Genomic DNA, 18,157 nt, shown 5'->3' with positions numbered 1-18,157 from the left:
CAAAATACAAAAAAACATAAAATTAAAAAGAAATATTATTTTTACTTCAAATATTTACACAATATGCTTACTAAGCTTTTTGTAGGTATTTTATCATTAAAGGTTAAAATTTTTAAGTCAGAAATGATTATCGCTAACGTTTATCAGACAGGCGCAACCACGGACCGACCTTCAGTGGAATAAAGAGGTCCTAATAGTAGTTTTCGCTAACAAAGCAGGCTCCAAAATGTCGGGAGAGGTGTATCTCCTGTGGCTCCTGTCGCTGTTACAGACGGTGAGTTTATTAACTGTGAGAAATGGCAGCTCTGGCCGCTGTCGCAGCTGCTTACAGTGAGTGTGAGCGGCTGCGGGGCTGATTGCTGGTGATCGTTAGGTTCAGCTTTTAATGAGCCACATCCTGCTGCACCCGGAGCTTCAAACTGACGTGGCTTATCCTGAAAACAGCACCGAGCCCCGGGGGAAGTGATACCTTTATAATGTGCTTGTTATATTTTTGCTACTCATTATGTAGTTACTTTTTCGAGTCTTGTGTATTTTAAGGAGAAAGTCGATGACAAAGAGAAGACTTCCGGTGTACTAAATTTACTGTACCTGAGCGCTTCTCAGTGCCGGTGTCGTGCTGAAAAGTGATTGGTAGTATTTAAACTGTTGTAAATGATTTATTTTCTATCAAACATACATCTTATAAATGATATGCAGTCGTTTTGAGCTACAAAGAATATTTCTGTCACAAGGTAGAATCTGCAAGTTTTTACGTGCTCTTTATTTAGGTGAAAAAAAAAAAAAAAGCATCATTGACATTAACAGTGTCTCTTTCTTTGTAGAGAGTGAGATGTCAGATGGCAGCACAAATAGCAAGAAATATAACATCATATTTCTATAACGATATTCAAAATGACTGGATTGGTTATAATGTCGATCATAGAGTGGGTACAATAAAGCCGGGTCATAAAGATGCTTGTGGAACAGGTCATTTTATATATAACTTCCTTCATAAACCCTGTTGACTACAGTCTATTGAATAATATAAGCAAAAGCCTTTGACATAAAAACACACAGAATCATTGGAAATTACAATTGTTTGCACTACAACAGTTTAAAATCTTGTAGTTTATTTAGAAGATAACCTTTCGTGCTAAAGTTAGAGGGAGACAATCATCATAATGAGATCTTCCTCTACGCAAATATGAAAGTGTTTGTGGGGTGATCAAATGTAAGAGGACACTGATGCGAAAGCGAATCACGTTTTCCTGCCGGTGGCGTCTTCAAGGATAGCTGACAAAGTTGATTAAGAAACAGCAGCCCGGTGGTCTGTTATTCACAGGCTGACTCAGGCAATCTAACCCTGAAATCCTCCTCCGCAACAGACTTTTGCTACTTCAGATTATTGTTATGTGTTTTAAACTGGTGTGTTAGGATCTTTTGGGAATCTTGCATACAGAATCAAAGGCATCTGTCTTATGAAATGCGTGATTTTATGTTTGTTTCTGTTAGAGTAAATATACATCATTTACAGTTTAAAATGATTCTCATTTTATCTTATACTGGGGGCTTGGTGGAGAACCCAGTTCATCCTTTGATGATAAAAGCCCGTCCTTTAAGCTAGCTTTCTTCTGATTGGCTGCCCCTCATAAACAAAATGTTTAATCAGCTGGTAGGTGAGCTGCTGTGCTCATAGCCAGAGCTGCTTGCCTGAGACGACCATGTTAGGGCATCCTTGCTTTATGACAGCATACCGAGCCAATAATGGAGAAAAAAACCAAACAAACAGAGTGTTTGGAGCAGTGTGAAGTCTGAGCTTGAAAGTACCACACACACTGTCAGGTTAGGTGGTACTCTCTGTCACGTTAAGGAGACATACAGAAATATAGCATGGTGCAAAATCATGTGACATAATTTTGCACTATGTAGGAGCTGACAGTGGGTATAAGAGTTTCTGGCAGAGTTTCCAGTCCATTTCGGGATTCAGTTTAATATTTTATTACTCGTTTTTAGGAGTCTCAATGGTCTGACGCCCACTTAACTGAACTTTTGAGACCCTACACTTCTGTCAGAGCACTGAAGTCTACAAACCATCTGCTCTTGGATATTTCTAGATCCAGGATTAAAAGCAGAGGCGATAGAACCTTTTCACTGTTGGTTCCTGATCTTTCCAACAACTTACCTTTTCACAAAAGAGCTGCCTGCTCTCCCTATCATTTTCAAACGCTTTTAAAAACCCATTTGTTCTTGCTTGTACCCTGGCTTTTATTCTGCAAACAGTCTTATGTACTTGTTTTATTAGATTTTTGGTGTGTACACATTGTTGGTTTAGTGACTGTTAAGTATAGTGTATATTTTGTATAACCTGTACAGCACTATAGCACATTTTAAATAACTGAGGTTATTTCACTATACAAATATTACACAGATAACTGAATGTTCCCTGAGTGACAGTAGTATTAATACCCGAGGTACTCATTTAGAGTGTACTTTGGATAAAAGCTACAAATTATAATTGGTGAAGTATATACTTGGGTTTTACTCAATAATATAATTCAGCGTTGCCTAGAATAATAATTACGTAATAATATTTTTTCCAGTTACATTGATACCTAAATTTGTTTTGAGATTGCATAATTGTCTTAGTACTCTAAAATCTTACACGACAAACTACTTATTAGTTGCTAATTTGAACTTTTTAGTTGTAGTTGTGCTGTTGGAACCTAACACCTCTGCCCTTTATGAAAACGTTTGTTTCTTTGTCCTTTTACCTCCCTTCAGCTGTCGGCATACGGTGCCGATCTTTCGTCTGAGGCTTGCAGGGAGCTGGGTTTCTCCAGCAACCTGCTGTGCAGTTCCTGTGACCTGCTCGGGGAGTTCAGCCTCGCCAAGCTCCAGCTTAATTGTCGGCAGTGCTGCCAGCAGGAGGCCCAGATGGACGGGCGCAAGGTAAAGAGAAAAACGGAGCGCTCACGGATCGGGTCGACAGAAAGCGTGGAGTGTGATACAAGGACATTCAATCAGAGTAGATGAAGTGTAACCAGAACCAAGGTTAAATAAAGAGCATACAGTGAAATTATAAATTCAGGTTTTCTTAACTGTGGGGTCTTGAGCTATGAATGAATGCTTAGTTTTAAAGAAGACATTTTGTTCTGTTCCTCAGCTGTTAGCAGAAGGGTTTACAGGACCTCTGTCGAAATGTGTCACGTTTACTGACAGGGTCATGTCCCTCAACGCTCGAACTGCTACTAAAAACAGCCGAGCTTTATCCAGCCTTCCGGTTGACACTGTTTGCAGCTGTGCCACACACAACCTGTTAATAGCTGTCCATCTCAATCTTTCTCAGATGTTCAAAGTCGAGGCTCCTTAACCTCAGCTCGGGGTCGGCGTGTCAGGTGTTACCCTGTCTGTAAGCAGTGAGGGCAAGTTATTGTATGCTCGCTGCCCCGGATATTACAGCTCGCTTGGGAGGACTCTCTGCTGTGCACTGACTTAAGTGATGGTGGAAAAACAATGTAATTTTTCCTTGATTAAGCAGGGCCCCCAGTGCGTGTGTGTGTGTGTGCTTGTGTGTGGTATCCTAGCAACAGCACCTTGGAAATGTGCAGCACACACCTCATTACACCTCTTGATGATAACTGTGTTTCAGACAGACACTTAGAGCAGAGATTACTCCTCTTCGGCGTTGGAGTGAAAATGTCACTTAGAAGAGCAGTTGCCCATCTCTCGCTGCACTCAGAGGTCTCCGATGGAAACGACAGCGTCACTAAGCACATTTTTATCCTCAGACGGTGACAATTATCTGCCTTAAGAATTCCTTTCAGCGTCTCAATTGCCATCAGCGCCGTATTGTTAAAGCCTTCGGACAAATGGCTTACTGCACAGCCCGGTCGATTAGTAAGATTCACTGAGCACGGAGGGCATTTCGCTTACTCATCTTCGAATGTGCTCTTCTTTGCAGACCACCTGGATGCAGCAGCACTTTAGCTCCTCTGGGTGTGAATGATGTATTACATCTCTGTAGAACAGCTAAACCTTTATGAGAGCCTCTCAGACCTCTGTGGTGCACAATTGATGATGGTAACACTGGAGGCCTTATTTTCTTAACTTTAAAGTGGACTTGTGCTTGTTTCCAGCTCGATTTATTATTAAACTACACTAGAGTACCTTTATGAAATTCTCACTTCCAAATAATCCTCATTTATATACTGCTCAAAAAAGTAAAGGAACTTTTTTTTTTTTAATCCGAGTATAGCATCAAGTCAGTTAAACTTCTGGGATATTGATTTGCTGTTAAGTTGCTGAAGGGGTTGTTAATCAGCTTCAGCTGCTTTGGTGTTAATGAAATTAAGAGACAGGCAGTTACTCTAGGAGGGCTGGACAGGGCAGTTGATGTCCTTAACCCAGCAGCAGGACAGCTGTCTGCTTCTTTGGGCAAAGAGGAAAAGGAGAAGCACTGCCAAAGCTCCAAAATGACCTCTAGAGTCAAACAACCAGAAACAGACTTCATGAGGCTGTGTAGTCAAATTGGAACTTTGTGGGTTAAAACATGGATTATACATCATCTGTATATTTCCTGTAAACTTCTAATCTCTTCAGATGAGTTTGTTTATTGGCATTTATATTGATCTATCAAAGCTGACCTCTAAGTCAGCTTATTTGACAGGATAACCATTAGATTAAGACATGCCAGAGGTAAAGTTAAGCTTTTAAACTATGATTCTTTATTTATTTATTCATTTTTAGCTTTGAAATCACTGATTTGGGGGGGTGGGTAGTTAATTAACAACACTTTGAAATGTTAAAATGCTGCAGTAGGTCTGGATAAAGCAATCCATCATTACTTTCCGCTCCCAACCGAGTCGTGACTTTCCACCGATCTTCTGATCTGCCATGTGTGGTAAAATGAAAAGCTTGGAAATGTAATTTAAGCTGTGCCCGATGGTTTACAGACACACAGAGGAGGACGGGGAGAGAACAGGAGAGGATCTTAGCCTTGCATGCGTAATTTAATTTGCTGTGCGAACCGGCCAACCAGGCCATTTACCACTCTCCTCCTTGAAAACAACACGCAGAGCGTGGCCTTGAAATACTGCTGTGACACTCCAATTTCCTCTAACTTATTGTGTATTGGTGCTGGAGGTTTGATTACAAGTGAGCCCTGCACAAACCGCCATCCATCAGCCCCACTCCATATGCACAGGCTCACAGCTTAATGACCCCCAAGGAGTCGCCCGGACACATTTATGAATCAGTCTGCCTGAATCAAATTACTCCTTCGGGCAGACAGTCCACCCCCAGCGGAGCTTTGGTCCTCTCAGACTGTGTGCAGGCATTAATGTGTTGGGAGGAAATCTCTCGGACTGCCTCACGTTGTGTTTCTCTCTGTGCAGCTCTACGCTGGAGCCATCCTCGAGGTGTGTGGATGAAAACTGGGGAGGTTCCCTCAAGTCCAAGGTGAGTCCTCAGTTGAGGCATCATTACTTGTTTTGGAACAACAGCTTTAACTGAAACTGATCTTGCTCCTTTGTGTGAGTCTGTGTCTTAATCAGTGGGAGGGACAACAGCACTAAAATGCCAGCAGGACTGTTTTCAAACAGCCTTTTGAAGCATTTGTTTATCCTTTGTCTCTCCCACATGGAGACGTGTGGTTAAACCCAGCGTCAGGTTGCAGCGGTGTAGTCACTTCAGCTCGTGCGCAGACGTCTGGAGCCCCACTTATGCCATATGTCTGTCGTTTGCTTGCTTCAGCTGTGTCCCTCCTGTGTTTACAACAGTCTCTTCTGCTGTTAAAACTCTATTTCTGGGATGTTTTGCAGTGGTCACTCATTCCAAACCTCTGAGCTAAAATATAAAGAGTTAACTGACTCATTTGTCTCTTTTTCCATTTCTCATCAGCTTTTGTTAGGAGTGAGAAGCCGAAGATGTTCAAGGGTCTTCAGATCAAGGTAGCCACGATGAATCGTGTTGCTAATGTACCAGCATTGTTCGCCACAGTAATTATTCTCAGGAGATGTAAACCAGATTATGCTGATCAAATGAGCCTCTCTTTCTTCTCCCCGCAGTACGTCAGAGGCTCGGATCCTGTACTAAAGCTTTTGGACGACAACGGGAACATTGCTGAAGAACTCAGCATCCTCAAGTGGAACACAGACAGCGTGGAGGAGTTCCTGAGCGAAAAGTTGGACCGAATATAGACAGGAGGTTTTTTTTGTTTTTGTTTTTCATAATTTGGAAGACTTAGTTTCTCCAAATTACAAATAATGATTTATTCACTGCTTGTAGTCGAATCTAGCTGTGCAGATAGTTTCCCTGTGAGGTCTGTGCCTCCACCTTCAGGTGAGAGGGATTTTGTTTGTGGTGCTCTGACACATTCGTACAAATAGTCATCCATAACTCGTCTGCGATCAGGCTGCTGCGGTAACAGGTGAACTCTTGCAGCTGTAAATCTGATTTCCCACGTTTTAGTAACCACAAATGAAATCTAGTTCATCTCCGTTTTATTAGCTCGTGGCAGAAAAACTCAGGAGACGTGAAAAAATTCATCAAAATCTCTCGCCACGGTTGGGGATTACTAGAAGCAAGTGAGCAGATATGATTTGTATTTTGTGTGAACTGAGATGTCTTAGTTATTTACCAATTTGTACACAACTTGGCCTTGATAGATGGTTTCTGAATCTCTGATCTGTATGACTGTTGGTTTTTTTTGTTTTGTTTTTTTGTATCTGAAAATCACGAGTCATCTGGATTTTACCAAACTGCTCACATGAGAGTGTTAAACAGGATAATGTGAGAGCTTCAGTTCAGTTTTACTCATTAAGTACCGATCACACATTTAGGTTTGAAACGACCTTGCACATAATGAACTGTATTGTCTGTATGTGGGAATTCCTGTTCCCCTATCTGTCTGTTTGATATTCTTGTATAATTTTTTTTTTTAAAATAATGCTCAACATTGCGACTGATCGCATTTGTAGTCGGAGTGAACAAATTCTAGATCCTCTCCAAGTGCAGATATCTTTGCAGAGGCACACATTAGTGAAGAGCTCACAGGAAACCAGTTTTGGGATGTGAGATCTGATGTAAATTTGTGTTTTGTTTTTTCTGTATCATCTGCTTTAAAGAGGAACTGGATTTGTTTTGGGGAAGCTTGTTATGTCCAGGTGATGGTCTAAATATGCAACAATAAACAGTCACTGATGATTTTTCTCTCGGTGTTGTGTCCTTTCCATTAGACACTTCCACGCTAAGTCATTTGTAGTCACCAAACATGTGACTGTACTGTGGGTACAGGTTTTAGATTCATAGGTATGACTTTACTGACATCTAGTGGTCATTTATGACATCACATCAGTCATGTGATGCATTGCTGTTTTTAAAAAATTTATTTTATCTTTACAAATTTTGTTCTTATTGAATAGCCTTTTTTGTTATTATAAAACTGTAAAAACTTTTTTTTTCAGCTGCTATTTTGGGTTTCAGTAGAGATGTGTCCATGTCAACACCAAAAATAAAGATACAGTTACAGATCCATTGATACTGGACTGGATCCAGCTGTCTGATGGTGCTGATGGTTTTGACAGCAGAACCAGTTGAAGATGGGGCACCAGCACAATGTAGGTGGATTTCAGTCAGCCTAGTGGGCAGCCTGAGTCCAGGTGCAGTAAGTTTCTAAGCGCTGTTAAAATGAGCTCCAAGATATCTGCCTGGTTGCTTGTGTCAGCTTTAAACTTGCCTGGCCTTATTGCAGATCTCCATTTACAACAATACATTTGTTTAGGAAACAGTGATACAGTGGCCTGAATTTACCAGGTCGACCTGTTCTTTGGACTTATCTGCAAAATATACAGCATTAGTAAAGGTTTCTATACATGCATCATACTTTAAATACCTGTATGTATAGTCAGTAAGTTAATAAATAGATGGTTGGAGCGACCACAACCACTTGGTGCACATATTTCAGGAATCACTGTTTTATTTTCAGACAGATAATGATTACACAAAACTCAAGTAAAAAAAAAAAGAGGCTTCAGTTACATGCAGCATCTGAGCATCACATAACCACTGTTATATCCATGTAAAAAAATAAAAAAAATTATATAGCCAAAAACTCTTTCCTTACACCTGCAGCTGGACAGACGTGAGACACTACGAACTTCTATTATCAGAAAATAAAAATGTGCAATTGAATGCATATATGAAGCAAATGAAAATAAATCCCCTTATAAGGCAAACTGAACGTGTAAAGCTGGAAACACATTTCTATAGTAAAGTCAGACTACACGTGTTAACGCTGTGGCTGAAGTTACACATACTGTTGCTCTTTCTTGCCTCCCTCTGACCGATGATCCATCACTTCAGTTTTATTGTTGGACTGAGGTTTGTACACAACCCCTGGGTAACTGCAAAGGAAACAAATGGCAGAAAAAAATCTGTTATGAAAACGTTTCTCTTGTAAACGTAAATGAAAAGTTGAAGGGAGACGGGTGGTGCATTTGTAGGGAACTGCTCCAGATAAAACTGCAGCAGGAAGTAATTTAAAAACAATCTTTGCATTTTTAAAAGGTTTGCAGTCTCATTAGTTTCTGGCATCGTACATCTATGAGGGGACTTACCGTGGTTTCTCATCCTTTATCATCTCTCTGAAAGCGAGAGACTTCAGGATGCCACCAATGAGCAGAACGCCCCCTCCGATCCAGCCAACGAACAGTGCTGGGCCAAATGTGTAACTGGTAAAAAAAAACAAAAAACAAAAAACATGGCATTGCACACACACTATGGAAATTATATGGAGAATAATTACATGCGAGCAAAACAGCATCATACGTGGTTATTCCTACTCCACCCATTCCCATGTTCATCCCCTCTCCCATCATCTCTTGCGTGTAGCTGGTGTAGGTGGACGTCCTGAAACTTTCCACAATTTGATTGGCATACACAGAAGCTCCTGCAATGCCACACACACCTGAGAGAAGGAGAAAGACAGGAGCTCAGTGATTTATTTACCTCTTAGAGGAAGTGCCACACTCTCAGCTTTGTCAAATGCTGCTATAATGACTGTAGTGGATGCTCATATTAAACATGAGGAGTTTTAAATAATACAGGTACAAATAATCCCTTTGGGCCCAGGCCTCAGACTGATCCAAACTGCATTCTGGCAGCCCATATCAGTTTATTTGACCATTAGATCAAATATAGAGTCTGTGCTGTAAATTTCAGATGTCAGATGCAGTTAACTAGAACTTTAAGAATACTTCCTGCAGTTAAAGTTATCTCCTGGATATGATGAATGTCAATACTTCTTTGCAAATACTGCAGTTTCATGAAAGAAATTACTATAGAAACTGTACAAATTAAAGTAAATACAACAAAAGCACGAGATTGTAGGCTGTATAGATTACAGTAGTGTAAAAAAACATCAGTAAAATTATAGCATCACAACATTTTTGCAGCATTGTCCTGTAAAAATGTAAAATAAATTACAGCATGGTTGCTTTAAATGTTACAGCAACTTGCTGGCAACACTGCTGCAAGTATTTTACTCCAAATTACAGTGTAGCTCAGTATGGTGTCAGTGGATGGGTTTATATAAAATCAGCCAGGTCTGAGGAAAGTTTACAACCGACCCATTCAGAATCTGCTACATTCGGTGGTACTGTAACTTTAACGTAATCTAATAAAAGTGTACAAAATTTTAACTTAAGTTCACATTATGCATATTGTTCCAGTTACAGGCCCTCAAAGTACATAAGGGTGGGTGGAACTTGGCTCTTTTTAGGTAGCATAAATTTTTTCTGTATATTTGAGCCCTCATAACTTCATAAATACACCTCATGAATATTTAATGGTTGAAAAAAATCAATAACAAAAACCATTTAAACTCTATTGAAAACTAAAACCGAATGAAAAAATGTAATTTGGGTAAATTTCAAGGGTGGTTCATACAAGTTATCTCATATGAAAGAGCTCCGTTTTACTTTTTTACCTGTTCAGGCCAGGCTCATCTTCAAGTTGCAATTACTTCTATGTCAAAATTGTTTTCTGTAACAATCATTTTAAGCCATTTATTAACCCCCCACCCCCCGCACCCCAAAAAAACAAAAAAACAAAAACCCTTCATCTTTTCACACTTCAACTATTCAGTTTAGTTTGTACTAGAAAGTAGAAAAAAAGCTTAATTTGAATGTCACAGAGGTAAATAATGGCCTTGAACTTTACTTTGATTGTTACACCACATCATCATTTGCATATTCATGAGTGTTTAGGTCTGGTCATTGCTGATACCTGCGATGACGAACATGATGCCAGCAGTGAGGCTCATCTTAGCCTTTGCGCTGTCTGCCATCTTATTCATTGTGAGGCAGCTCAGGGAAAAAACTGATATCAGCGCCCCGAGCACGCTCAGCACCACACCCACTACCATCAGAGCTCGCACCGCCTGGAAGGTACCTGGTGGACAGAAAACACAGAGACCTTAACTCGTTACATTGACTCTAGTCAACCTAAGACCACTGATGAGTTCAGTTCAAGTCTTATTATATCAAAAACTGTAGATGGCTTCACAAAAACACACAAGGCTTCTATCTGAGAGGTAGGCTTTTATATTTAAATGACTAATTCTTCAAATACAATGTGTCTAAAGATTTGAAGTGTGTTCTCTTACAGTGGATGTGCTGTTGGGAGGTGCCTTTGCTTGCTGTTTGTTCTGCTTTTTGATAACCGAGTCTCGGCCTGGCCTTTATGATAGAAGTGCTAATGCAAATACTAATAGGTGTGGGCACAACCCTCACAAAACCAAGGGTTTGATCTCTTTCTGTGACACTTTTTTTGTTTTGTCTTAACTTCCTCTTTACTTAGTTTGAAACGTATCTACATCCTACATGACAGTCCAAAACTTCTAAAGACACTTTTAAAAAGTCAGGTTCATGGGTGATGAATCGGGTGAGGTTTTCACCCTATTATTACAAGTGGGGCGTTTCACTTCTCAGCACTTTTCCTTTTTTATTTTTCATTTTTGTCCTCACTTCAGTTTTAGTTGGTTTCCAGTTTGGATTTGCTTTTTAAAATGATTATTATTTGTTTGTTTATCCATATGTGTATTTTTATTTTAATATTCAGGGTCTTTGATAAAAGAAAATTTCAAATAAATGCAAAAATACGTTTTTACAGACATGATAATATTCCTGTAGATATGTGAGTCAGGTTTATCAGGTTTTTATGTTGATCAAAATGAGTTTCCTAAGTGCAAAATATCATTTTTTTTCCTACAAATTCTTCCAGCATAATAACCTAATAATTACATTTTACTTTGTAAAGAGTTCAGGGAGGTTTCTAAGTGAGGATGTTAATCAGCTCCTGTTGTTCACTTCATTATTTTACAGGGTTTTTTTGTTTTTACAAATTTGTTGCATGAAAGAGACGCAGAGACAGAAGCGATCTGTTGCTTTTACATGTTTCATCATGGCCGAAATGTTGATGTGAAACAACCTCCTCCTGGGACATTTGAGAGGAAGCATCTGTTGGATCTCGACATACGGCCTTGTCCTGAACGTCTACTGAGCACTCACGCTTCAAGAAATGTTAAAATAACCAAATTACAGAATTGCTCCTATGATCAGTGAAAATGTAACATCTCCTTTTAGAGCAGAGACGGAACAGTGTTCATTTCCTTGTTCAGAAAAACTCCCGCGGCTGTGGCCTTGTCAGTGAGGGAAAAATAATTCCCAGCCTGAATATGTTCAGTGTTTAAGACAACAATGATTTAGACTAATTTGAAAGCAAACAGTCAGTCACTGGATAGGATGTGAAAATTAAGGCTTGAGAGAGCCTCGCCATACCTGAGTAACCCAGAAGGCCGTAGAGCGGGCGGCACTCTGTGAGTCCGGCGGAGGTCGTCTCACAGTCTTGCCACAGACCCTTGTAGGTATAAACGGAGGTCACGACCTGCTCCTGCCTGTCCTTCACGCTCCAGTTGTTCATGGCTGTGGCTGCAATGAGGGCAGTTGCACCGATGAGACCCAAGATGAATCCACCATTTTGCAGAACTGAAGGCGCCATCGTTGTTTAGTGGTTCAGAAGCTGGAAAATATACACCTCGGAGACGGAGTGTGTGTGTGTAGATTAATAGATACTACTTAAAGTATAGCTGGACATATAACTGAGTGTAGATTAAGGTGTCACAGGTGTGCCGTGTGATGCAGAGAATCAAAATGGGCAAAGAAGTGCTTTGTAGTGATGGTGGTAGTGTGGTGGGTGGAGGAGACTGGGTGTTACCCCTGGGTGACACGGCAGCATGGGTTGGGCTACCAAGTGGTGTGAACACAGTGGCGATAGGAACACCTGACACCTCTATGAGTGTTTTAATGTAAATATGAGAAAGAACGTTACTATTCCGGCGAATTACCAACTGTTTGTCAGTGTAGAGTCATTAGTAACTCCCCCACACTAGAAAAAAGGCAGGAAAAACAAGGTGCAGATACACACGGGTGAGCGGAAACCGATCAGGGTGGCCAAACATCACCATAAGCTACACAGTAGGACTTAGGAAGTTTAAGAAGATTGCAGGCTCTCCTCTCTCTTGAGCTGCAGTGTCCCTGCTAAAAGTCCAGTGAGGAATATTTGATGCATTTCTGCTGTGTAATGCTGAACAAATGCACATTTAGACAATAAAGGACACCTTGTTTTTTTTTTTCCATTTACACTTCCAAATACAAGAGATTTGCTTGCTGAGCTTTTGTACATCAAGACCAAAGCTCACTGTGAGTTCTCTTTCTTGTATAGTGTAGACGTGAAACAAACTGGTACCTCATACAGTTTCCATGATTCTGCTTATCACTTGGTCAACAAACGGGAGAGGAGATAAGTTTCTATTATTCGCTTATCATCACCCTGGCTCACTTTTGCTTAAACACACACACACATACACACACAGAGTCATGCGGTAGTCAAACATGACTGGACTGGAAAATGTAATTTTGTAATGTTTGCAATGTTTGTCAGTTGCTGTGAAGTGTCTGTGATTTTTTAGTATCTGTTTGTCTTTAGTGCAAGTCTGTAAAACAGCTTATCAGGAGATAGGTGGTTAGAGCGCTCAGTCATGCAAACACATCGCGAATTTCCCCCAGCTTAACACAATCGCAACAGTGAAGTAATTATTACAGCTCATGTGTGATGTAAAATATGATTAACAGGGTTGTGGATCACCCCCAGTGACTACAACTACAAGATTCTGCTTAATATTATTCATCAAACAGCAACTGACCCACTGCTTGACCCGGTTTAACACAGTCTTAATGCAGTTCTAAACATACAAATATAGACAGTCCCTCTGAAAACATTTATTATTCCCAATTCAGAGTACAAATAAATCAATCAAACAAAAACAGTCCCACTTAATGAAGCAGATATTCTGTGGAATAACTGTCCAAGTGTGAGAACTAATGAAAAATACAAAACCTGACTTTTTTGGAAAGGTGGGAGGGGACAAGTCTATAACTTAACCTTTCGACATGTTGGTCCTATGTTATGCATGTTTGTTTGTTTGTTTTTTATCAATCCATGATTGAAATATCTGCGCTGACACTTTAATATTTAAATGTGGTCATCTTGCTGAGTAATTTTAAGATGTAAGCCTCAGTCTCTAAACGACCCTTTCTTCTTTCTGTGCGCAAACATTCCCCCTCCTGCCCATGCGTCTTTATGTGTATCCAGTCTGTCACACACTGGACCTGGGTGAAGCGTACGAGTCCATGCCGCTCTTTGTCATCCCTCCAGGAAAGAGGATATATGCCACCTGGGGCTGTAAACTAGCTGCAGACCAGGCGCCACAGTTACACGGCATCACGTATCCCGGGCCGGAAGGCGATGGGTGAGTGTGGGTGTGCTGTGCGGGGCAGGGCAGACCCCCAAACCCTCCAGTCTGGTATCCAAAGGTGTGCGCGCTGTAGGGCACGGCGCCTGCGGTCAGAGCGTGCGGTATCTCCGCCATCCGCTGGACAGCTCCGGTGCTGAAATGTGCCACCGGCTCCAGGAGAGAGAATGAGGAAGCGGAGGAGGCGGGAGCCAGGAGAGCTCTGGTTTTATCCCCGGGGACGAGAAAAGAGTCAATGGAAAATCCTTTCAAGTGTTCCGCTGCGTCCCCGAGTAAAGACGGCAGCGGGAAAACGAACCGGTCCCTCTTCAGGAGACTCTTAGGTTTGCGCCGGGGTCTGTACTTGTAATCCGGGTGCTCCTTCATGTGCTGAGCCCGCAGTCTCTTGGCCTCGTCGATGTAGGGACGCTTCTCAGAGTCGGAGAGCATTTTCCACTCCGCTCCGAGTCTCTTGCTGATTTCAGAGTTGTGCATCTTCGGGTTTTCCCGGGCCATCTTCCTCCTCTGACCTCTGGACCAAACCATGAAGGCGTTCATAGGTCTCTTGATGTGATCTAAAGGTTTTGCCATCGCAGGGACAGACGCATTAATTAAAACACCTACTGACTGCACTTTAAATTTACCTACTACTTCAAAAAGCTCATGTTTCTCTAGTGAGTAAAATGGAAAAGTGCGAAGAACTCTCGGGAATAGCCAGAGAAATATTTTAAGCTAACACTAAGTCCAAATTGACTGAAGCGTTTACACAAAGTGGAGCTGAAAACTACATAAAGCCAAAAGCCTGGGCGTATGAATGGAACCAAGAGGAAGCTTGTTATGGAAGATGCTGGGCATGTCATCCTCCTCCTCATCACACCACTGTCACGGCGGGCCAAGCCAATGGGAATGAGAGAGCGCACTGTAATCCCCTCACAAAAAACTGACTGTAAAGGCCTACAACATTTGAGGGGCACCCCCTCTTCTCCCTCTCCAACAGTTTTTAGTCTCTTCAAATCTCAACTGAGAGAAGCAGGGATGAAAACCAGGGAAGAAGCTGGACTGCAGAAAACTAGAAACTAAAAGGATTTGTATGAGGGGGTTGAAAGGTACGGCTGCCTGTGGCCCTGAATTTGCACAATAATAATCTTCAAAGTGTTTTTCATTTCAAAGGAACTCAGCTACTCTTATCCTATTTTTTATTTTATTTTATTTTATTTTATTTTATTTTATTTTATTTTATTTTATTTTATTTTATTTTATTTTATTTTATTTTGACAGGTTTTCTGAAACTGTGCCACAGTTAGCATCACAGTTGTTCTTGCCTGAGCATCCATGTAGATTCCGTGAAATGGTTATAGTGTTTTCTTTTTCTACTCTTAGTTCTGTTTTTAATTTTTTGCTGTCCATTCAAAGTATTCTTGCATACCTCTATCGTTAATCCACGTTGAACCAGCTCCTATTGTTTTTAAATGCATGGTGGAAAAAACACAGTGTCTAAAACCAATGTAATCAGCCCAAAAAATCCAACTGCAACTTGTTACTCCCCTCAAATTGCTAAAACCTCTAGATTCCCCTCCAACACGGATGACACGGCTCTTGAAATATGGCCCTGCGTTAAACTAAATTAAATGGGAATGCCTGCAGGTCTTGGCTGGTGGGCCAAACCCCAACAAGCCCTTGCATAATAAGCTGACACCTTCAAAATGCTTCTGCTGGCTTTAGTGAGGAAGGACCTATACATTTCCAAACAGGTAACGATCAGCCTGAGATGACTCGAGAAAAATAAGTGCTATTTCATTAGTATGTCTTTAAGATTTACCCATATTCAGCTTGGCTGACTGTCTTTAGAAAGAAACTTGTTGGCAAGGGTCTTTGCCTCTTTGCCTCAACATCTTACTTTTGCATGCCATGGCTGTAAAACTGACAATGACTCAGACCTCGGTCCGGTCTTAACAAAACGCTCCCAAACTCTAGCCCTCCCTTTTTCCTGCAGTTTCGCCACTTTGCGACACCACCCACCCGGGCCCGATCTCTGATCTCTCCAAACTCGCTTCCACATTTGCTGCAAAAACAGTTTTTACTCTTACTTTTTACATCGCTCATTTGAATTCTGTGCAATGACACAATGCAGGTTTATTATATATCAATATGTGCGTGAGTGGCTCACCCCTCCCTCCTCCGTACTCTGCGGGATCAATATTAATCAGAGCTGTAATTCACAGGTCCTGGGTGACTCCATTGATTGTTACAGGTTTTATAATTACTATACCTTATCTGATCAAATGTATGCTTCAGCTTTCTCATCTGTTATTGAAATGACATTGTTACAAACTGAGCAGCAACTTAACTATGAATTATATGTAGTTTGTGTGCATATAATTTATTATTGCCAAATATAAAAGGTAACACTAATGGTTTAAGGTATAGAATACATGTACTGTAGAGGCTCATTTCCACAACATATAACAGGGTTTCCAGGCCCAAAAATGACTTCTGCAAAACGGATTATACCCACGACAGAAGCAGGATGTGTTTGTCTGTGAGCAGACCTGCGGTAGTCAGCTGAAGCTCAAGGTTTAGGTTTCGGTTGCAGCGATGAATTCAGATATCAGGGTACCAGCGAGAAGGGGGGCCTTTATTTCATTTACCTCCCACAATCAAAGGCACCACAGGCCTCTTCAAAGGCAAAATAAATGGACATAAAAGATCCGGTAGGGCACAATGCATCAGTGGTGGAGATGATAAGACGTTTTCAGGGAGTGTTTTTTTCCCTGTGGGTTCCCTCGCAGCAGACGGGCTGGAGGGATAAAGTGATTGGCAGCAGGGGTCAGACAGCTGATCTGTCTCCTCATAGCTGTGCTGTTATCTCCCGTGCGGTAGGTTCAGACGGGCCTCGCACGCAGGAGGCACCCACTGCCACACAGAGACAATTATTGCTTCTGCAGAGGGACCATGTTTTAGAGAGTTTTCCACTGTCTGAGAACAACAACATGCAAGGTAGACTGCACAAAGGGCAGCGTGGGGAAACTATCTTTGTCACTGGTATTTGTCTTTTTTTCTTTATCCTGCAGAAAGCTCTCTCTGTTGTTTTAGTTGGGGGGGGGGGATAAAAAAAGAAAAACGTGTGTATTGTGTCTGTGTTTGGAGTGACTTCTAAGAAAGGGCAGTGTTTCAACTCTGGAGAGATGATGGGGGGGAAATGGGTAATAAGAAAAACTGCCAGCAGCACAAAATGGCTGTCGTAATCCGGTTATCCCCAAGGCTCTAAAGATACTGGTCCTCTCCTTAGGAGTCTATCTTTTCTTCTTATGTCAAAACTGTCCTCTATGCACTCAGGTGGATTAAGGAGTCACACTGTAGAAAGAAATTGACAGGTACAAAAAGACCTGGGGGTGAAAAGGAAATGAAAGACGACACGGAGAGGCAGGCCAGGCACTCGAGCCGGGGAGTGTGCTGGCGTCTGACAAGAAAAGAATCCATCAAGTCAACTTAATGTTGAGGGAAGAACAGTTTCCTGCTTATTTACCACATTAATTGGCTGCATATTTATTGGCAGAGCTGATTAGTAATCACATAACTCTTTAATCTTATGAAATAGCTTTTTAAAAAGATGACACACTGATGGGTTTGACAGGTATATTGTTCACTGATGTTCCAGCATAGTTTGTGTTGGGCTTAATAGAAGCTCCTCCAGGCTGTCCCTAAGAGAAGACTACATCCTGGATAGATCATGTCACGGTGCATTGTTAAAATAAAGCCCCCCACTTCGAATTCACTGTTTTAACTGGGAGTCAGTTGGCTAAAATGAACCTGTTTTAATCATTTAATCATAGTTCAGAGGAACCTTACCTTCTTACAGTCATTGTTGGGATGTTCTGGGAATTTCTTTCTCTGTGAAAAAGGGTTTATTGGGAAATTGCATGAATGGCTTTAAAATCCTTACTACAATCTGCCCAACCTTGTCTGCTGGGAGGTGGATTTCAGCTGCTGTAAAGGCTTATTAATAGGAGAGTTTGGGCTGCTCTGACAAGGCTTGGAGCTACAACACGGCCTGATTTTACTGACTGGGTAAAGCTCGTGACGTGTAAACAACGGCTCCTTTTGAGCTCATGAGAGCAAGTGAAAAGTTGAGCTGGGGCAGGATCATTTTCTTAATGATATGAAAGGTAGTTACAGGAGCCTATAAAATATGAAGGGAGAAACATTGTTACTTGAATTTATCCATCATCCTCTCCAATCAGCCAATCACACGGCAGCCCCTCGATGCATTTAGGAATGTAGACATTGTCAAGCTGATCTGGTTAAGTTCAAACTGAGCATCAGAAT

General features: G+C 41.3%; 3 protein-coding genes across 4 annotated transcripts; 1 reads left to right on the top strand and 2 right to left on the bottom strand.

The window, feature by feature from the left end:
* The first annotated feature begins 125 nt into the window (after nt 1-125).
* On the top strand, nt 126-7,185 carry selenof (selenoprotein F). Its single transcript, XM_031749782.2, has 5 exons — nt 126-274; nt 2,764-2,931; nt 5,376-5,439; nt 5,881-5,930; nt 6,048-7,185. Exons 1-5 carry the CDS (start codon nt 227-229, stop codon nt 6,177-6,179), a joined length of 462 nt encoding a protein of 153 aa, XP_031605642.1. The 5' UTR covers nt 126-226; the 3' UTR covers nt 6,180-7,185.
* A 760-nt stretch (nt 7,186-7,945) lies between these two features.
* Nucleotides 7,946-12,177, bottom strand: cldn18 (claudin 18). 2 transcript variants are annotated; one of them, XM_039602815.1, is made up of 5 exons: nt 11,820-12,177; nt 10,267-10,431; nt 8,809-8,947; nt 8,598-8,711; nt 7,946-8,384 (listed from the first exon to the last, which is right to left on the bottom strand). In XM_039602815.1, the coding sequence occupies exons 1-5, from the start codon at nt 12,037-12,039 to the stop codon at nt 8,288-8,290; spliced, it is 735 nt and encodes a 244-aa protein (XP_039458749.1). In that variant the 5' UTR covers nt 12,040-12,177; the 3' UTR covers nt 7,946-8,287. The 2 variants fall into 2 exon arrangements, with proteins under 2 accessions (XP_039458749.1, XP_039458750.1); XM_039602816.1 differs by lacking the exon at nt 7,946-8,384 and having other exon boundaries at nt 8,594-8,711.
* Nucleotides 12,178-13,696: 1,519 nt separating this feature from the next.
* Nucleotides 13,697-14,422, bottom strand: LOC116328085 (transcription factor Sox-14). The gene has a single exon (XM_031749793.1). The coding sequence runs from the start codon at nt 14,420-14,422 to the stop codon at nt 13,697-13,699; it is 726 nt and encodes a 241-aa protein (XP_031605653.1).
* Nucleotides 14,423-18,157: the final 3,735 nt, after the last annotated feature.

Source organism: Oreochromis aureus, linkage group 18, assembly GCF_013358895.1.
Source record: "Oreochromis aureus strain Israel breed Guangdong linkage group 18, ZZ_aureus, whole genome shotgun sequence".
Lineage (NCBI taxonomy): Eukaryota > Metazoa > Chordata > Actinopteri > Cichliformes > Cichlidae > Oreochromis > Oreochromis aureus.
This window is presented reverse-complemented; position numbering and strand designations above follow the sequence as displayed.